The sequence below is a fragment of the Caenorhabditis remanei genome, chromosome III, assembly GCF_010183535.1.
Source record: "Caenorhabditis remanei strain PX506 chromosome III, whole genome shotgun sequence".
Lineage (NCBI taxonomy): Eukaryota > Metazoa > Nematoda > Chromadorea > Rhabditida > Rhabditidae > Caenorhabditis > Caenorhabditis remanei.
This window is the reverse complement of record NC_071330.1, coordinates 16222477-16239713: the sequence shown is the minus strand read 5'-3', so window position 1 is coordinate 16239713 and position 17237 is coordinate 16222477. Positions and strand designations below refer to the sequence as shown.

The window sequence follows — 17237 nt, the reverse complement described above, 5'->3', positions numbered from 1 at the left end:
CATGATTATACTTTTTTGAAAGCTCGCGGAACGCTGAATTCAAATATTGTGTTTTTAAGCAGATTGAAGCAAAACCGAGAGAGTTATGACACCTAAAACTTTCTGAGATTTTCGAAAAGTTTCGAAATTCCATAACTCCTTGTTTTTCAGTTGGATTTTGGTGATTTTTCACTTAAATGAAAGGTAATCTTTGGTTTTTCCAAGGAAGAACATTTCGAGACCCTTCCCGCTCAAATTCAATAAAATAAATTCTTCCACTTCCAATTTTTTTTATTTCCCTCAAGTGCTCCAAACTTCTGTCCCTCGTGCTGCTCCCCCTATTCAAAACCAATCATTATATTCCTTTTCATGAGAAAATTTTGATGTTTTTATATCTTTCTGTTTTCTTTCTCAAGATTTCCATGGAAACCTTGGGAGAAAACTTTTTTCTTCATTTTTTCTTGAAAAAAAGAGAATAATAAATATTTCATCTCCCGCCAACACCTACTACCCAGTTCCCATTGTTATTTTGTCAATAGAGCATGCTTGCATACCTGATAAAGGTTTGCAAAAGAAGCAAAAAACTTTTTGAGACAATAGGAATCGAACCCTGGTATAATGGATTGGAGGTCAAAAGTGTAACCCACTACACCACAGGTGCGCACACCACGAGTGGTGTGGGGGGGTGATAACTGTGGCGGCGGTGGAACTGTGTCAATTGTCGCTCCCCGGGCTTTATCACCACCTCGCGGTGGCACCACTTCGTTGTTTGAGTGGCCTACTGGTTAAGGCGGTAGGCTACGGATCACACGACCGGGGTTCGATTCTTTTGGGGGCTCAAATCTTTTTTTTTCTTTTTGAATTCTTTTTCCATTCTTTTCCAATACCCCAACAATTGTCCTCCTCAGTTTGAACTCATCTTTCAATGCCATTTTAACGAAAAAGAGTGCCTACGACTACTAAGAAGACGAGCGAGTGGGGGGGGGGGACGTCTTCGAAATAGTTAGGACGGTGTTAGAGAGAGCAGAGCCAGACACATTGACGGACATACGAAGAAGAAGACGTTGAGATGGGCGGGGGGGACGTCTTCTTTTCTTTTCTTCTTCCCCTTCTTATTTCTATACGGACTAAACTAAGAAGAAGACGAAGAAGAAGGAAGAGAAGGAGTCAAACGGCTAGTTGTAAGAAGAGAAAAGTGGGCGTGGCCTATTTTCCTTCTCGTTTTTTTTCCGTCTCTTCTCTCTTCACTTCTTTCCATTTTTCACTGCTCTTCCAAAATTTTTTTGAATTTTTTTTCTAAATTTAAATTTTTTCAATTTTAAAAATATTAATTTGTAGGAAACCGCCCGACCACTGTAAATTCATCTCGAACCGAGCAAGGTGTGGAGGCGGATGCATCAATGCACTATCTGCAATTCCTCTCCCTCGCCGTACTACTTCTCATGTGTCAAGCCAGGTGGGAAAAATTTTTGAAAAACTTTTAAACTCCCAAAAACATGCAAAAAATCAGAAAATCTTCCCGAAAAAATTTTTTTTACAAAAATTTTTTTTTCCAAATTTTTCACTTTTTCAAATTTCTGTTCTACCAACCCAAAATCAAATTATTTAACTTGAAAAATCAGATTCCTTATAAAATTTCTAAAGTTTTGAGCCCGATATTGCTATGGTTTGGTGAGGGTTGAGTTTTGACCGCAACGCGACCGCAACGCGCGGTCGAAAATTTGAGTTGATGCAAACCATGGCAATATGGATATCAAAACTTTGGAAATTTTGCGTAGAGTTTGGAAACCGATACGAAAAACTTTTTTCTGCGTTTTTAGCTGTCAAAAATGTGATTTTGGCGGTAAAAAACTACGAAAATTCGAAAATAAATGTTTTTTCAGAAAATCAGTGTACCGACGAAACTCGCCAAGTCTACGCCGACTCACCAGAAATTATGATTGGGAGGTGGACGAGCACGGAGCATTACGCCCGATTATTAACCCGGCGAAGGTACAGTAACCCAAAATTTTAAAAATAAATTCGTAGTTTTTAGGTTCTTGGGGGTTTCTTTGATTAAAAAAAACCTTTTATTCAAGAAAATTCGAAAATTTTCAGGTGGAGAGAGCCACAAAAAACTGCGCCAACGATTCGTTCATTTTGGGCACAATTATGAGCAATTACAATAGGCATAAGATTCCAGGAGGGCAGGTAAGCAAGTTTTGAATAAGAAATTCAGATTCTCCATGCAATTTCCAAAATTTTGATACCCATATTGCTATGGTTTGAGCCACTTTGGTTTTTCGACCACGCGTCGCGGTCGAAAAATTGAATTGAAGCAAACCAGGGCGATATGGGTATCAAAATTTTGGAAATTGCATGGAGAATCTGAATTTGATAGTTTTAACGTGTTATTTTTCAAAAAATTTTCGAAAAATTAAAACATGTTTAGGTAGAAGTGGAAGTGGAAGTGTGGGTACAGGAGATCACAACAATTTCAGATATTACTTCGGATTTTCAAGTGAGTTTTTGAGTTTTTTTCACATAATTTTCAAGTTTTTATCCCATTTTTTACAATTTCAGCTCGATATCTACATCTATGAGACGTGGCACGACCCAGCGCTCAATTATGCATTCCTCAATCCTTGCAAATACAATTTATCACTGAATTCAGTGCTTTTGGAGAAGTTGTGGACACCCAACTCGTGTTTTATCAACTCGAAAACTGCGGATATTCACAAAAGCCCATTTCCCAATATATTTTTGATGATTTATGCGAATGGCACTGGTAAGTCGTCAATTTTTTTCAAGGTTTTCACGTCTAGGGTTACTGTAACTAACAAATTCGGATTCAGCGTGTCAAGACGCTTTAAATGAGTATAATCATGCCATACTTTGCACATTTTCCATTTTTGACCTACCCTATGCGCCTTTAAATTTGAATTTTCGTGGTGGGACCCAACCGCCCGCATGATTATACTTTTCTGGAAGGTCTCAACGCGCTGAATTCAAAAATATAACTGTCATGCGGCTAGCCTCAAAACTGACCGAGATACGACGCAATTTGTGAATTTTTGATTTTCGAAATTTTTCGAAAATTTTCGAAAATCTCTAACTTTTCGAATTTTCAGCCGATTCTTGTGATTTATAGCCCAAAATGACTGGAATATTCTGAATTTTGTGTAAAAATAAAAAATAAAAGCAAACGCGCTCTACTGACAATTTCAGAGAGACCTAGAGAAAAGGGGGGAGTCAGAATATTAGTTTTTTCTTGTTGTTTTGTCGAAAAAAAGAAGAAAAATAGAAAAACGACGAGATAAATGTATTCCATGTTTGGAAAACAATAATACAAGGGTTCCCGTTGGGAAATCTGAAGTCAGAAGAGTTTTGCTTAGAATTGATGGGAAAATTCTGGAAAATTATGAGGAATGTATTTTTTTAAAACAGTGCGACCAATTCTACACAATTTGAAATAAAAAAACTCCGAAAAATGTTGAAAAATTTAAAAGTTTAAGATTTTCGAAAGTTTTCGAAATTTTTTGAAAATCAGAAATTTGAAAACCCGCTGAATCTTGATACCTGGCGGTTGTTTTAGAATTTTGGCAGCATATTCGGAATCTCCATAAAATTTCCAAAGTTTTGAGCCCCATATTGCTATGGTTTGGTGAGTTCTGAAATTTTGGTTTTGTCGCGTCGCGGTTGCGTCGCGGTCGGAATTTGGAATTCTGGGAAACTAAAGAGATTTGGGTGTCAAAACTTTGGGAATAGCACCAAGAATTTATAAAATTCTGAGAATTGTTAAAGATTATACCGTGAGGGCGTCGTTACATTGTTATAGGCAAATGTGACCGCTTCGCAACCGCGACGCGCGATGACAAAATTGCGAAACTCTTTTGACCAGTGAGCTCCCAGAACTTTGAAACTATCAAATTCAGATTCTCCATAAAATTTCCAAAATTTTGATACCCATATCGCCCTGGTTTGCTGCAATTTAGTTTTTCGACCGCAACGCGACCGCGACGCGTGGTCGAAAAACCAAAGTTGCTCAAACCATGGCAATATGGGGCTCAAAACTCTGGAAATTTCATGGAGAATTCGAAAAACAATGTTTCGATTCCAATTTTCCAGTTTCTGACTTTTTTTCAACCAAAAATTGTACTTTGCGGCCCCAATTTCTCAATATATTTCCCATTTTTGACCTAAATCCGGCCTAAGAGTTCAAATAACTCCTTCCATCGAATATTTTGGTCTCGTTTACTCCTACTACTCTGCTACTACAACTTGCCCTCCTCCTCCTCGCCGCCCGTTTTCTCAATTTCTTTTTCCTCACCACCCTGGTCTTAAGCCATCCCCCCCCCCTTCCATCCCATCAGAATCCTCCCAAGGGATCCAAAAATAAGGAGATAAAGGCGAAAAACGAGGGGAGTGTGTGCAAAACTAAGATTTCGGTCGAAAAAGTGCACAATTTTTTCAAAAAAAGGGGGATCAAGTAGACGGGCGAGGGGGAGACGATAAATCAAATGGACGCCGTGCGAGGATTAGAGCGTGATGAAAATCCAGAAAAATGAAAAAATTGGGGTTTTTGTCAGTTTTTGCCAAAAAACTAAGTACCGCCCGTGCAGTTTTTATACTAAACCCAAAAAAGTGTGCCTTCAGAGTATCATTACTGGCTTAGTTACACAAAATGCGGAGTTTTTCCCCATATTGATGATATTTGGCAGGAAATTGAAATTTCATGAAATTTCATCGCGGTGCGACGCGGTCGCGTAGCGGTTCGGAGCGATATCTGGAACGTAGCAAAGAGAGTCGGTGAAAGTGTTTGTAAAAACGTGTGGAAAACTAATTATGTTTAGTTTTGAGCCAAAATCTAGCTCCTTTCACCTTTCGACCGCGACGCGTGGTCGAAAAAGCCAAAGTTGTTGAAACCAAAGCAATATAGGGCTCAAAATTTTGCAAATTTTGCGGGAAATTTGAAAAATAATAATTCGATCCCAGTTTCCCAGTTTCTGACGTGTTTTCCGCCTTCAAGTGGTTCTGAACCGCTACGCGACCGCGACGCGTGGTCGAAAAACCAAAGTTGCTCAAACCACAGCAATATGGGGCTCAAAACTTTGGAAATTTTTTAGAAAATCTGAATATGAAATTGGAATCAGGAAATTTTATTGTTAGATGCGATTTTTCACAATTTTAGTTTTTCGAAAATTTTCGAAAATCTGTAACTTTTGAAATTTTCCACGTTTTCGGATAGTTCTAGCGTAGGAATGTGTAAAATTGGACTGTTTTGTAGGGAAAATACTTCCAACCTCAATTTTTTAAACTTCCCACCAAAATCCTCGTACTTAGGTCATCATGCACCAAAGACTGCCGCTACCGCTGCCTTTCGTCTTCCCGAATAAATTGAATTTTCGATTTCCTCACGCGCCGCCCGTAATTTTTGTCCCCTTTTCCCTTCCCTCCGGTGGTGCCAAATTTGTCACAAAATTTTTGGATCGAATTTGCATTTCATCACTTTGCTACACTTTTTTTCCTTTTTTGGAGGAAAACAAACAGGAACCGAAAGACGGGCGGTCTGGAAGGGACCACGTTTTGAAATTGAATTTGATTTCGATTTAGGAAAAGAGAGAAGCCAATTTTCCATGTTTGGTGATGGACAATCCATGATGTCATGTTTTGGGGGTCAGAAATTGGAAATGGAGGATTGAAATATGGAAAAAATAAAGTGCAATAAAGAAATAATTACGATATTCAGATTCTCCATAAAATTTCCAAACTTTTGATACCCATATTGCTATGGTTTGAGCCACTTTGGTGAGTGCCAACTTTTGACCGCAACGCGACCGCTTCGCGCGGTCGAAAAATTGAATTGCAGCAACCCAGGGCGATATGGGGCTCAAAATTTTGGAAATTTTATGGAGAATCTGAAATTGATAGTTTTAACGTGTTCTTTTTCAAAAAATTTCAAAAATTTCCAAATTGAAAGGATTTTAGGAAAATTGAAAATTGAAAAATACGCGTCGCGGTTGCGTAGCGGTACAGAACCACTTGCAGGCAGAAAACACGTCAGAAACTGAAAAAACTAAAATTGAATCATCATTTTTCAGATTCTCCATAAAATTTGCAAAGTCTTGAGCACCATATTGATAGAATTTAGTGAATTTTGAAAAAATGAACAATTTGGCATATGCGTCGCGGTTGCGTAGCGTATCGATATAAGGGTTCAGGACAGATGTGTTTTCCTCCACAAAGCAGTTTATTTCAGACATTTTGGCGTCAAAACTATCCGAAAACATGGAAAAATTCAAGAGTTACAGATTTTCGAAAATTTTCGAAAACTGAAATTCTGAAAATCCGCTGAATCTTATTACCTGACTGTAATTTCATAATTTCAATTACATATTGGAAATGTCCATTAAATTTGCAAAGTTTTGAGCTCCATATTGATAAGGTTTGAGGAACTTTGAAAATTTTGCTTGCGCGCGTCGCGGTCGCGTGGCGGTCAGAAAATTATTCAACTAGAACATAGGCATGATTATACTTATTCAAAGCGTCTTGACGAGCTAAATTTGAAAATATGTTTTAATTTGAGTTTGGAGCAAAACTGACCAAGATACGCCACAATTTGTGAATTTTTGATTTTCGAAAATTTTCGAAAATCTGTAACTTTCTCAATTTCTACTATTTCCAAGTGGTTTTTGCTGTAATTTTAGGTAATCGGATAGAGCTTAAGCTTTTTTGTTCAAATCTTCTTCTTTTTCCAAAAAAAAAACCGAAAAGCAATTAAATGAGATCTATTCGTTTAATCTGCGAATAATTCATTCGTTTATCGTGACTTTTTCAGTAGAAAAATGTTTTTTTTTTTCCTTTTTTTCGAAAAGAAATAGTACATGAAATCGAGAAGAGAGAGATTAATCGGAGACGGGCGGCAATGAATCATTGCGTGACTCTCTCGTTTCTTTTTTATTTGGAAAAATGGGAATAAAAGAGCTGTGAGGGGTCTAAATTTTTTTTTTTGAAAAAAAGAAGTTTTTTAATAAAACAAACATTTCCTATTACAGTATGGACGAATTACCGACTAAAACTTCAAGGACCGTGTATTATGGATCTGACAAAGTTTCCGTTCGACAACGTCACCTGCTCACTGACATTCGAGAGTTTTAAGTGAGTTTTTTGAACATTTCTGAAAATTTCAGCTTCTAAAAGATGCAAAATGTTTTTTCCAATCACTCGGAGGTATTACACACGTTTTGAGCCTAAAATCAAGAAAAACTACCAAAAATTGCCTGAGATACAGATTTTCAAAATATTTCGAAAATGAAAAAAAAAGACAAAATTTGGCATAACTCACTCCAGTTTCGTTTTTATGTAGATTGATGTGTATTTTCAGAATCAGCGTGTTGAGACCTTTAAAAAAAGTATAATCATGACCTATTTTGGGTCCCACCACGAAAACCACCAATTAAAAAAAAATTACAAAAAATTAAATTTCTCAGAACCCAGTCATGATTATACTCATTCGAAGCGTCTCGACTAGCTGATTCTGAAAATATTAATAAAAAAAAGTGTATGGAGCAAATTTGAGCGGGATACGGTAGTTTTAGATATTTTTTGATTTTTGAAAAGTTTTGAAAATCGATAACTTTTTTAATTGTTGAGATTTTCTCCTCATTTTTGCTTTAAATAAACCGGAATAAGAAGCACTTCCCGAAAAAATATAATATGCCTGTCTTGATTTCAAGCTACAGTAACCCAGGGCGTTTTCGTGGCAAGACCGTTTTTTCGAAATTTTTTAATTTTTTCAAACCTAGTCATGATTATACTTATTCGAAGCGTCTCGACTAGCTGAATCTAAAAATCTTGGTAAAAAAGTGTGTGGAGCAAATCTGAGCGAGGTACGGTTGTTTTAGATAAAAAAAAATTCCTAAAAAAAAATTTTTTTGCTGAAATGTTTTTTCTCAAAAAAGAGTTTTTGTTATGTATATATTAATTAATACTAATTATATTTCAGCTACAACACAGATGAAGTAAAAATGGATTGGTCGGAGAACGGGGTGCAGAAGATGCGGGATAAAATGGAGTTGGCCGACTACGAGCTGGTGGATATACACAAAATACGAACTACAGAGGTACGCGGACTGGAATTTAAAAAAAATTCAATTTTTGGAGTTTTCTGGAAAAACTGACAAACTGGGGACTATGGAAAATGCTGAAAAATTGAAAAAAAAATTTTTTTTTTGAAATTTTTTTTGAAAAATTTCCGTGTTTTCCAATATATTTTATACCAAAATGTAGCAAATTTCTCGGGCTTTTTTTTCTTACATATATTCTATCCATTTATTCTATTAATTTTCAGGAATATCCCGCTGGGTACTGGCACGAGTTAACAATGTCATTCGAGTTCAAACGTCGCGCCGGTTGGTATATTCTACAAGCCTATCTGCCGACGTATCTCACTATTTGTATATGTAAGTTCATGAAACCTTAAATAAGTACATGTCATTATTTTCTTATTTTCCTTGTTTTCCGGAAGTACAACTAAGGCGAGTTGATGCCAAATGATGCCAATTTGTAGCTCATTCTCTCAAAATAATGTAAAAATAATGGGAAAATGTGTCAAGGAGACTCTTACAATCATTTGGGAAACAAGAAAAAAAAACAGAAAAAAAAGTTTCCCACAGGTGGGGGTCGAACCCACGGGCACCTGCGGATGCAAAAACAGACGCGTTAGCCACTGCGCCAAGCGCGCACACTAAAAATACGGAGGGAGCGGGCGGTGATAAAACCGCCGTTTTTGTCTCCTTGGCGGCGAGCAGCCCGGCAGCGAGATGTGGTGAAGGTGTGGTGTATCCGGTAACATCACCGACTACAAATCTCACTACCCGGGTTCGATCCCACCTGGGGTCAAATTTTTTTTGCTTTTTATTTTTATCATTCTAAGGATATAAGGACACCCTAGACACCCTTTTTTCCAGCTTGGATATCATTTGCTCTCGGCTCCAAAGCAATCCCGGCCAGGACGATGCTTGGTGTCAATAGTCTACTAGCGATGACTTTTCAGTTTGGAAATATTATTAGGAATCTGCCAAGGGTATCATATGTGAAAGTGAGTTACTGTAGGCCCCGCCCATTTTCAAGAATACCGTATTCCAGGCTATCGACGTGTGGATGTTATCGTGTATGACATTTGTCTTCTGTTCTCTTCTAGAACTCGCTTGGGTCGGATATTTATCCCGGGAGGAGGAGCCAACGGGTCTCCGATCACCCCCGTGCGCCCAAGTCGCCCCAAAACCCGCGCACCCTCCGCCCGTCCAACAATCCGCCAATTCTACAGTAATCCGACGTCAGAAACAGCCGAAAAACGAGGAGGAATCGGCGTTATTAAGTCTACGGGACAACGACTATGGCTATATTCCGCCTGGGTTTGGGTTGAACGGAAATTTGGCTAGTGCTATGAAGAGTTTCAGTTCTTCGTGAGTTTTTTGGAGTTTGAAGCTTTTTTTACACAATATTTAGATGATTCCCATCATTTTAAGGTATAAATCACAAAAATCGGTTGAATATTCAAAAAGTTGGAATTTCGAATATTTTCGAATATTTTCTATTTGACAAATTGTGCCGTATCTGGGTCAGTTTTGAGGCTATCCGCATGAAAGTTATATTTTTGAATTCAGCGCGTCGAGACCTTTCAGAAAAGTATAATCATGCCATTTTTTTGATTTTTGACCCACCGCGCTTTAAACCACTTTTCCAGCTCTGGTGGCCTAGGATCCGACAATTCGGTCATCAAACAAACATATTCTTATTCAACTCGTCTAGACGCTTCGAATGAGTATAAGCATGACTAAGTTTGGAGCAAATTGGGTCCCACCACGAAAGCTACAGTAGTCCGGAGTTTGGGTACTGTAGTTTTCGTGGCGGGACCCAACTATCTCAGAAACTAGGCATGATTATACTTTTCTGAAAGGTCTCGACGCGCTGAACCCAAATATGGTTTCAAAAATCAGATAAGACAAAATCCTGACAAGATACATCTATTTTCTGAAATTTCAGATTTTGGAAAAATTTCGAAAATGTTTGAAAATTCATAACTTTTTGAATATTTAACAGATTTTTGTGATTTATAGCTCAAAATGACAGTAATCAATCAAATTTTGTGTAAAAAAAGCAAATGCGCTCTAATATCAACGTCATGGAGCCCCCCTGTTGCAGATGCTCCTGTGAGCCAACAAATGTGGTCAATATGATGCTGGATGAAGCAGAAACGATACCTGCGTCTACTTCGTCATCACTATCAAGGTAAATGCAAAAAATTATAGAAAATTCAAAAAATTCAAAAAAATTTTGAATTTTCGAAATTTTTCGAAATTCTCTAACTTTATCATTTCTAGTCCAATTTTCATGATTTTTAGCTTAAAAAACGCAGAATTTTTCAAATTTTTCATTTTATTTAGAAAGCAACGCCGAGAAATACTTGCTCACAAAATCGATTCGGTATCCGTCTTCATGTTCCCATTCCTATTCGTTCTCTTCAATATTGCCTACTGGCAACACTATCTGCGGGTCAATTAAGTTAATTACCTCTCTTATTTTTCATTAGTTTTACGGGTTTTTAGCCAATTTTTTCAAACAAAAAAAATATTTTTTTTGACCAACTTTCATTCGATTTGCTCAGTTTTTAATTTTATTTTTTTCTAGTCAACGAATAAATTTTTAATTTTTAAAAAAATTTTCCACAAATTGCATACCTGAATTGCTCTCTGCACATCATTCATTGGCAAAGTGCCAAGTGGAATCAGACGGTCCGGATATTTCTGGCATTCAGCTAGCAAGTCGTCGTTAACGAAACGAGCGACGACTTCAGTGTCTTCTGGTTTTGCCTGGAATTAACATATCCCGGATTTAATTATATAATTGCAATTAGGAGAACGAGAGCTTTCAGAAAAGTATAATCATGCCCTACTTTGCACAGTTTCAATTTTTGGGTCCCACCACGAAAACTACAGTAACCCAAAAACTTTTAAATATGGTCATGATCATACTCATTCGAAGCGTCTTGTCACGCTAAATGGCTCAAGAATCTATTTTCTGAGGAAAATGAAACCGTTCTTTTCTGGACAAAGTTTTACTAAAAAATATTTTGTATGAAAAAAGAAAAACGCCAAAATTCGTTTTCAAAAAAAAATTTTCCTCAAATTGCTCTTTTCCAATCCTTTCCAAATCTTTTCCAACGATACAAAAAACAAAAAATCCCTCCGAAAAAAGGAAAAAAAAAAGTCTCAGCATTTCTGTTATGCATCATTCACAAGTCGGTCCCGTCTTGAAAAAACATCACAGACTTCTCACTGCGTGGGTGTCGAACTCATGACCCTACGCTCGGCGCGGTGGACGACGACAGTCTACCCGCCTGCGCCAAGTGGCAACAGTCGCGACGCGAGAACGCAAGGTGTATATAAATGTGGAGGGAGAGAGGTGGGGAGACGACGGGGTGTGGAGAGACTGTTTGGGTATTCATTGGAGCGTGTTTTAACTCGAGGAATTTTTTCAACGAAAATACAGAAAATTCTACGCATTTTGAGACAAAAACCAAAGAAAACGGAGTAAAGTCAAAAAAAGTTACAGATATTCGAATATTTTCGAAATTTTTCAAAAACCAAAAAATCACAAGTTGATTCATATCTCGGTCAGTTTTCAGGCTAGCCGCATGAAAGTTATATTTTTGAATTCAGCGCGTCGAGACCTTTCAGAAAAGTATAATCATGCCATACTTTTGATTTTTGACCCTCCCGTGCTTTAAACCACTTTTCCAGGTCTGGTGGTCTAGGATCCGACAATTCGGTCATCAAACTTATACATTCTTATTCAGCTCGTCTAGACGCTTCGAATGAGTATAATCATGAATAGGTTCGGAGCAAATTAGGCCCCACCACGATAGCTACAGTAGTCCGGAATACGGGTACTGTAGTCTTCGTGGCAGGACCCAACTATCTCAGAAACTAGGCATGATTATACTTTTCTAAAAGGTCTCGACGCGCTTAATTCAAAAATATAACTTTCATGTGACTAGGTTCAAAACTGAATGAGATACGATACGATTTGTAAATTTTTGAAATTCGAAAATATTTGAAAATCTGTAACTTTTTGAATATTCAACCGATTTTTATGATTTATACCTAAAAATAAGCGCGTTTTCTTTGTTTCCACTCCAATAAATTAAAAATTCCGTTTTTTCAACATACCCAATAAGAAAACATCACTGGAACCGTACTCAAACACTGCACATTTACATTCGCCTTATCCATATCGGAAATTCGAGTCTCCGTATCGAAACAGTTGGGTTCTACGACTCTAAATTTAATTTTTCAGTTAATTATTAATTACCCTAATAATTAAAAATTTAAAAATTTAATTACCTGAACAACTTTCCATCTTTTATCATATGAGTAGTACCGTCATCCTTATGGTCGAGACGCACGAATCCTGGGTAGCCGAATTTCTGGAAATTTTTTGATTTAGGGTGCCTACGGTACCATAAAACTGACCTCCTGAAAATCAGGAATGTTCTTTGGCAGGACATGCGCGTGAACGTCGATTTTTCGATTTTTGGAGCCTGAAAAGGGATTGTTTTTTGGATTTTTTTTGGGTTTTTCATACATTTGAACACAAAATTTTTGGAACTATATTTAAAAAAAAAAGAACATTTAATTATGCAAATTTTCCGCCTAAAATCAACTCGCTAAGTTAAAAATGAAAAAAGTTAGAAATTTCGAAACTTTTCGAAAATTTTCAAAAATCTTAAAATATATCTATTTTCAGCAAAATATTTGAATAAAAGTTTCATTTTCAAATTCAGCTTATTAAGACGCTTTGAATGAGTATAATCATGCCTACATTCGGAGTAAGTTGGGTTTTTGGCTAAAAAATGGGGTATGCGCCTTTAAAATTGTGTTTTTCGTGGTGGGACCCAACTCCGGGCATGATTATACTTTTCTGAAAGGTCTTGACACGCTGAGTTCAAAAATATCACTTTCACGAGGCTAGCCTTAAAACTGATCAAGATACGACACAAATTGTGAATTGTTGATTTTCGAAAATTTTCGAAAATCTGTTACTTTTTGAATATTCAACCGATTTTTGTGATTTATACCTCAAAATGATTGGAATCAACTGAAGTTTTTGTAAAAAAATGCAAAATGAAACAATCACACTAAAATCATTTGGAATTATAGAAAAGTGAGGAATTTTTTGATTTTTCGGAAATTTTCGAAATTCTGTAACTTTATCATTTTTAGTCCAATTTCCATGATTTTTATCTTAAAAAACGCAGAATGTTTCATATTTCTATGAAAAATATTATTCTAAAATTGTAACCGTTTGCAATGACTTGTAGCTTATAAAAACCGAAGCTATTTGAATTTTACTGGAATAGAGACTTACTCGGTGTAAATTCACAGATCGTCATAGTTGGCACTTTTCTTAATGAAAAAATGACAATTGATTAAATGAAAAGGAAGTGCGAGAATAAGAAGATAGTGACCTTCTTCATATATTGTTTGTGTAGATATCGATTTCTCTCACCTCTCTGCGTCTCCATATCTCTCATTTTGTTTTTCTTTTTCTTCGTCAATGTTGAGATGACCAGAAGAGATAAGATAACAGAAATCAAGAAGCGATTTTGAATTTTTATTAATTAAATGAAAATGATGTGAATAGCGAAGCAAAAAAATATTTCGACATGTTTATTTAGAAAAATAGGGGAAAAACATCTTTAAAAAAGGATTGCAATAAAACACAAATTAATTGATATAACACTGTTTGACATGTAGAAGTATTGAATAGGTAGACAGTGATGATCAAAATTAAAACAAAATTTTTTTTTAAATTTTTCTGGAATATATCGACAACCGGTGAAGCGTATAACATTCATTATTTTTCAATCTATAAATTTGCCATGTTTCAAAAAAAAACAAGAAAATTAAATTAACTGATACATTTCTGTTTGACATATTGAAAATACAATTTCTTGATCGGGTGTTTCCATTAACACAGTGTATCCCATCGTACAGTACCCCTGGTGTCTCTATCCTTAAGTTGTCAACGTCAAAAATGAAGTTCTACCCTTGATCTGTACGAACCTTAAATGTCAGCAGGGTCTTGATAACAAAAACTAATTGCAGATTCAAAATCCAGCGTGAATTTTGCTGTAAGACAGCAAATTTCTCGATTCAAACTGTCAGTACCCCATTAAAACATTTGCAGATTAACCAGCAAAGAACGATGATTCAGAAAGACTCTTCCTATTCTTCCAAACTACACTCCATCCATCTGATGTTTCAATATATCTGCAATTTTGCTTCCACAACCTTTTTTGTTTCTAAGTATTACCTCTTGCAGCCATCTAATCCCATTTTCTCACATGAACACTCCCAGAGGAGAGGGGGGCTCTCTCCTCTTTCAGCAAAAGTCTATATAATAACAGAGAGCACAACAAGTCCACACTCTCTTTTTCTTCTCTTCTCTTTAAGCCATGCCCTCTCCCGATAAACCTCGTCAATGTGCTTCTTGCCTAATTTGTGGAAATTCAACAATTGAATTTAATTATGGCGTAAGTTAATTAGTTGATTAATTGTTTTGTGGCGTATTCTGAGATTTAGGTTGTCTGCTGCAATGCGTGCAAAATGTTCTACCGTCGTGCAATCAAATCAAAAAGTCGTGAGTGTGCTGGTTGCAATTCCAGGAAATGCAGATACTGTCGTTTCCAAAGATGCGTCAGTGCAGGAATGCAAATACCGTGCAGGAATGGAATAAATCCTGTTCGTTCTCAATCACTTCCTGAGAACTCATGTCTGGATAATCTTCTTGCCATTCTGCTCCGTTTGAATCATGATCGTGAGGATAAACTGAGCAACGGCTATCACCATCATACTGAGAACCTATCAATCCATGAAGTGATCGGACGTCCGGAACCGATAACTTTCGTGCCAAGACCCAAATACATCAAAATGAATGTGGTGGAATGGGAACTCATGATTGCCTTGACGTCCGTCGATTACCTCAAAAAAGTGGAGTTCATGAATCTCCTTGGCTCGGAAGACCGCTCGATTCTCCTTAAAAATCGGTATCCTTCTTTTTCACTATTTGCAATCGCTCATCAATCGTTCGATAAGATGGGTCAGTCATTTATGTCCCTTCCTGATACACTAGAAGTCATACCGACTCTGGAGGATGAAGGAGATTTGGAGAGAAGCATAAAGTGCCGGTTGACGGGTCGGATAAAAGACCTGCAAGTGACAAAGGAGGAGTTCTTGTTGCTCACAATGGTCTTCTTTTGTGATGCAGGTAAGGATAGGCTAAGAAAAGTTGAAATAAGCTGAGATTGGCTGTAAGTGATCGGTTGAGATCGGTTTAGATTTGCCAAAATCAGCTAAAATCGGTTGAGATCGGCCAACTAGGTAAGATCATGAAGTCAGTTTGGAGATATAGGACGTGATCTATATCATTGGAAACCTATGAAAACCCTGTATCCAAATGTATATTCAGTTTTTGGCCTCGCAACTTGGTATTCGAGAAAAACGAGATCAAAGGTCTGAGATACCAGGGCTCTAGTGAAAAAAAACTAAATATATAGATCACATGTCATAACTCTAGGGGTTTTTCCCATAGTGACATCACATCACAATTTGTTAAACCTATATTTAAATATAAATTTTGTTTTTTCAATAAGTCACCGCTAACCGAACAAAATCACGTCATGAAAGAGGTCTGACTACAAAGACAAAGATATATATATATCTCAAAATATCTTTATTTTGGAGGCGCGTCATAATGCCCCAATGAGTTCAATTAATTCCAAAATTGAATGAAAAAGTTTTATCTTTTTTTGAAAAAGTTGTTTTGTAGATAACTCTGAAGGATGTAACAATTTTTTGATTCAGCTATAAGGATTAACAATAAAGGTTTGTAGGATCCGCTCAGCTTCTGATTTCAGGAATAAAATCCTCATAGTTAAAGTTGTTATTAGCCTAATTGAAATACAATTCGAAATTCTCAAATGGAAACCCTTTTATATGTAACTACCTCAAATTCTATAGTGTTTTAATACTTAAATAAATAGATTTTCCCGATTTTCAGTGTAAAAATAGCGTTTTTGGATGACTTGAGCTCAAAAACCAGATTTTCAGCAAAAAAAACCCGATTTTCAGGCTGAAAATCACATTTTTTTATAGTTTTCAGTTCAAAAACTTAATTTTCGGACTCAAAATCGCATTTTTGGATGATTTTCATCCCAATTTCAGTCAAAAACTCCGATTTTTGAGTTAAAAATCACGTTTTCAGCTCAGAAACCTAATTTTCTGGCTGGAGATAACATTCTCAGATCAATTTCCGCCGAAAAACTCGTTTTTTCTACTAAAAACTCGCTGAACTAAAACTCCTAACCCGGGGAGTCACGGCGTCAGTTTAGAGATATGAGACGTGACCTATATCATTGGAAAGCTGAGAAACCGCTGATTCCAAATATATATTCAGTTTTTGCCTTTGAGGCTTGGTATTCGAGAAAAGCAAGGTCAAATTTCTCTCTATTTCATTAAACTTTGATCTTGCGTTTATCAGGCTTTGAGGATAAAAGTTGAATATATATTTGGAATTAGCGTTTTCTCAGCTTTCCAATGATATAGGTCACGCCCCATAACTCCAAACGAACTCAATGACCTTTCCTAGTGAGTCTCCCGCTCTGAACTGCCAACAATATCCCCTCCTTCCAGGTCTCGCCGACTTGTCAGAAACCGGAAAAGCGCTCATCGAAACCAACAAACACCACTTCACATCTGCTCTCCTCGCCTACTGTAGACAGACGTACCCGCAGAATGGACCAACTCGATTCGCTGATCTTCTCTCATTGTTCCATGTTGTAACGAAGACTTCCGAGGATATGTTTATCCATCAACTCTTGTTTTCCGTCAAGTACCCCGATTTGACCTACACCAACGTCTTTGGACAGTGACCTCTATCTATATCTATGTACCTCCATGTGTATAATCCTCAAAAGCATCCTAATAACCTCATAAATATCTCTACCTTGCAAAATTTGAGCACAAAAAATGTGACCAGAAGCAAAATGAGCAAAAGTTCAAGACTCGAGACACCAACAGCAAATAATCTGCTCAATGAGCAAGATAATAATATTCTTATATACATCAAGCACACCTTTGCTCTCTCTTGGCACGAGTGGGGGATTAGACTACGCGCACGCTACAAATCAGAGGGAAAAAATAGAAATGTACATA

The 17237-nt window shown here is 36.9% G+C and overlaps 3 protein-coding genes across 3 annotated transcripts; 2 read left to right on the top strand and 1 right to left on the bottom strand.

Annotated features, from left to right (window-relative positions):
- Positions 1 to 521: 521 nt before the first annotated feature.
- Positions 522 to 10524, top strand: GCK72_011608 (uncharacterized protein; the record flags this gene model as incomplete). The annotated part of the gene is made up of 13 exons (XM_053728568.1): positions 522 to 636; positions 1318 to 1435; positions 1863 to 1971; positions 2077 to 2169; positions 2411 to 2479; positions 2542 to 2746; positions 7014 to 7116; positions 7964 to 8081; positions 8309 to 8420; positions 8928 to 9058; positions 9106 to 9425; positions 10165 to 10251; positions 10407 to 10524. 13 exons carry the CDS (start codon positions 522 to 524, stop codon positions 10522 to 10524), a joined length of 1698 nt encoding a protein of 565 aa, XP_053588145.1.
- Positions 7445 to 12608, bottom strand: GCK72_011607 (uncharacterized protein; the record flags this gene model as incomplete). Its single annotated transcript, XM_053728567.1, has 5 exons — positions 7445 to 7495; positions 10701 to 10832; positions 12192 to 12300; positions 12366 to 12448; positions 12495 to 12608. The coding sequence occupies 5 exons, from the start codon at positions 12606 to 12608 to the stop codon at positions 7445 to 7447; spliced, it is 489 nt and encodes a 162-aa protein (XP_053588144.1).
- Positions 12609 to 14479: 1871 nt separating this feature from the next.
- GCK72_011606 (uncharacterized protein) lies at positions 14480 to 16954 on the top strand (the record flags this gene model as incomplete). The annotated part of the gene is made up of 3 exons (XM_053728566.1): positions 14480 to 14557; positions 14607 to 15291; positions 16716 to 16954. 3 exons carry the CDS (start codon positions 14480 to 14482, stop codon positions 16952 to 16954), a joined length of 1002 nt encoding a protein of 333 aa, XP_053588143.1.
- Between the last annotated feature and the right edge of the window lie 283 nt (positions 16955 to 17237).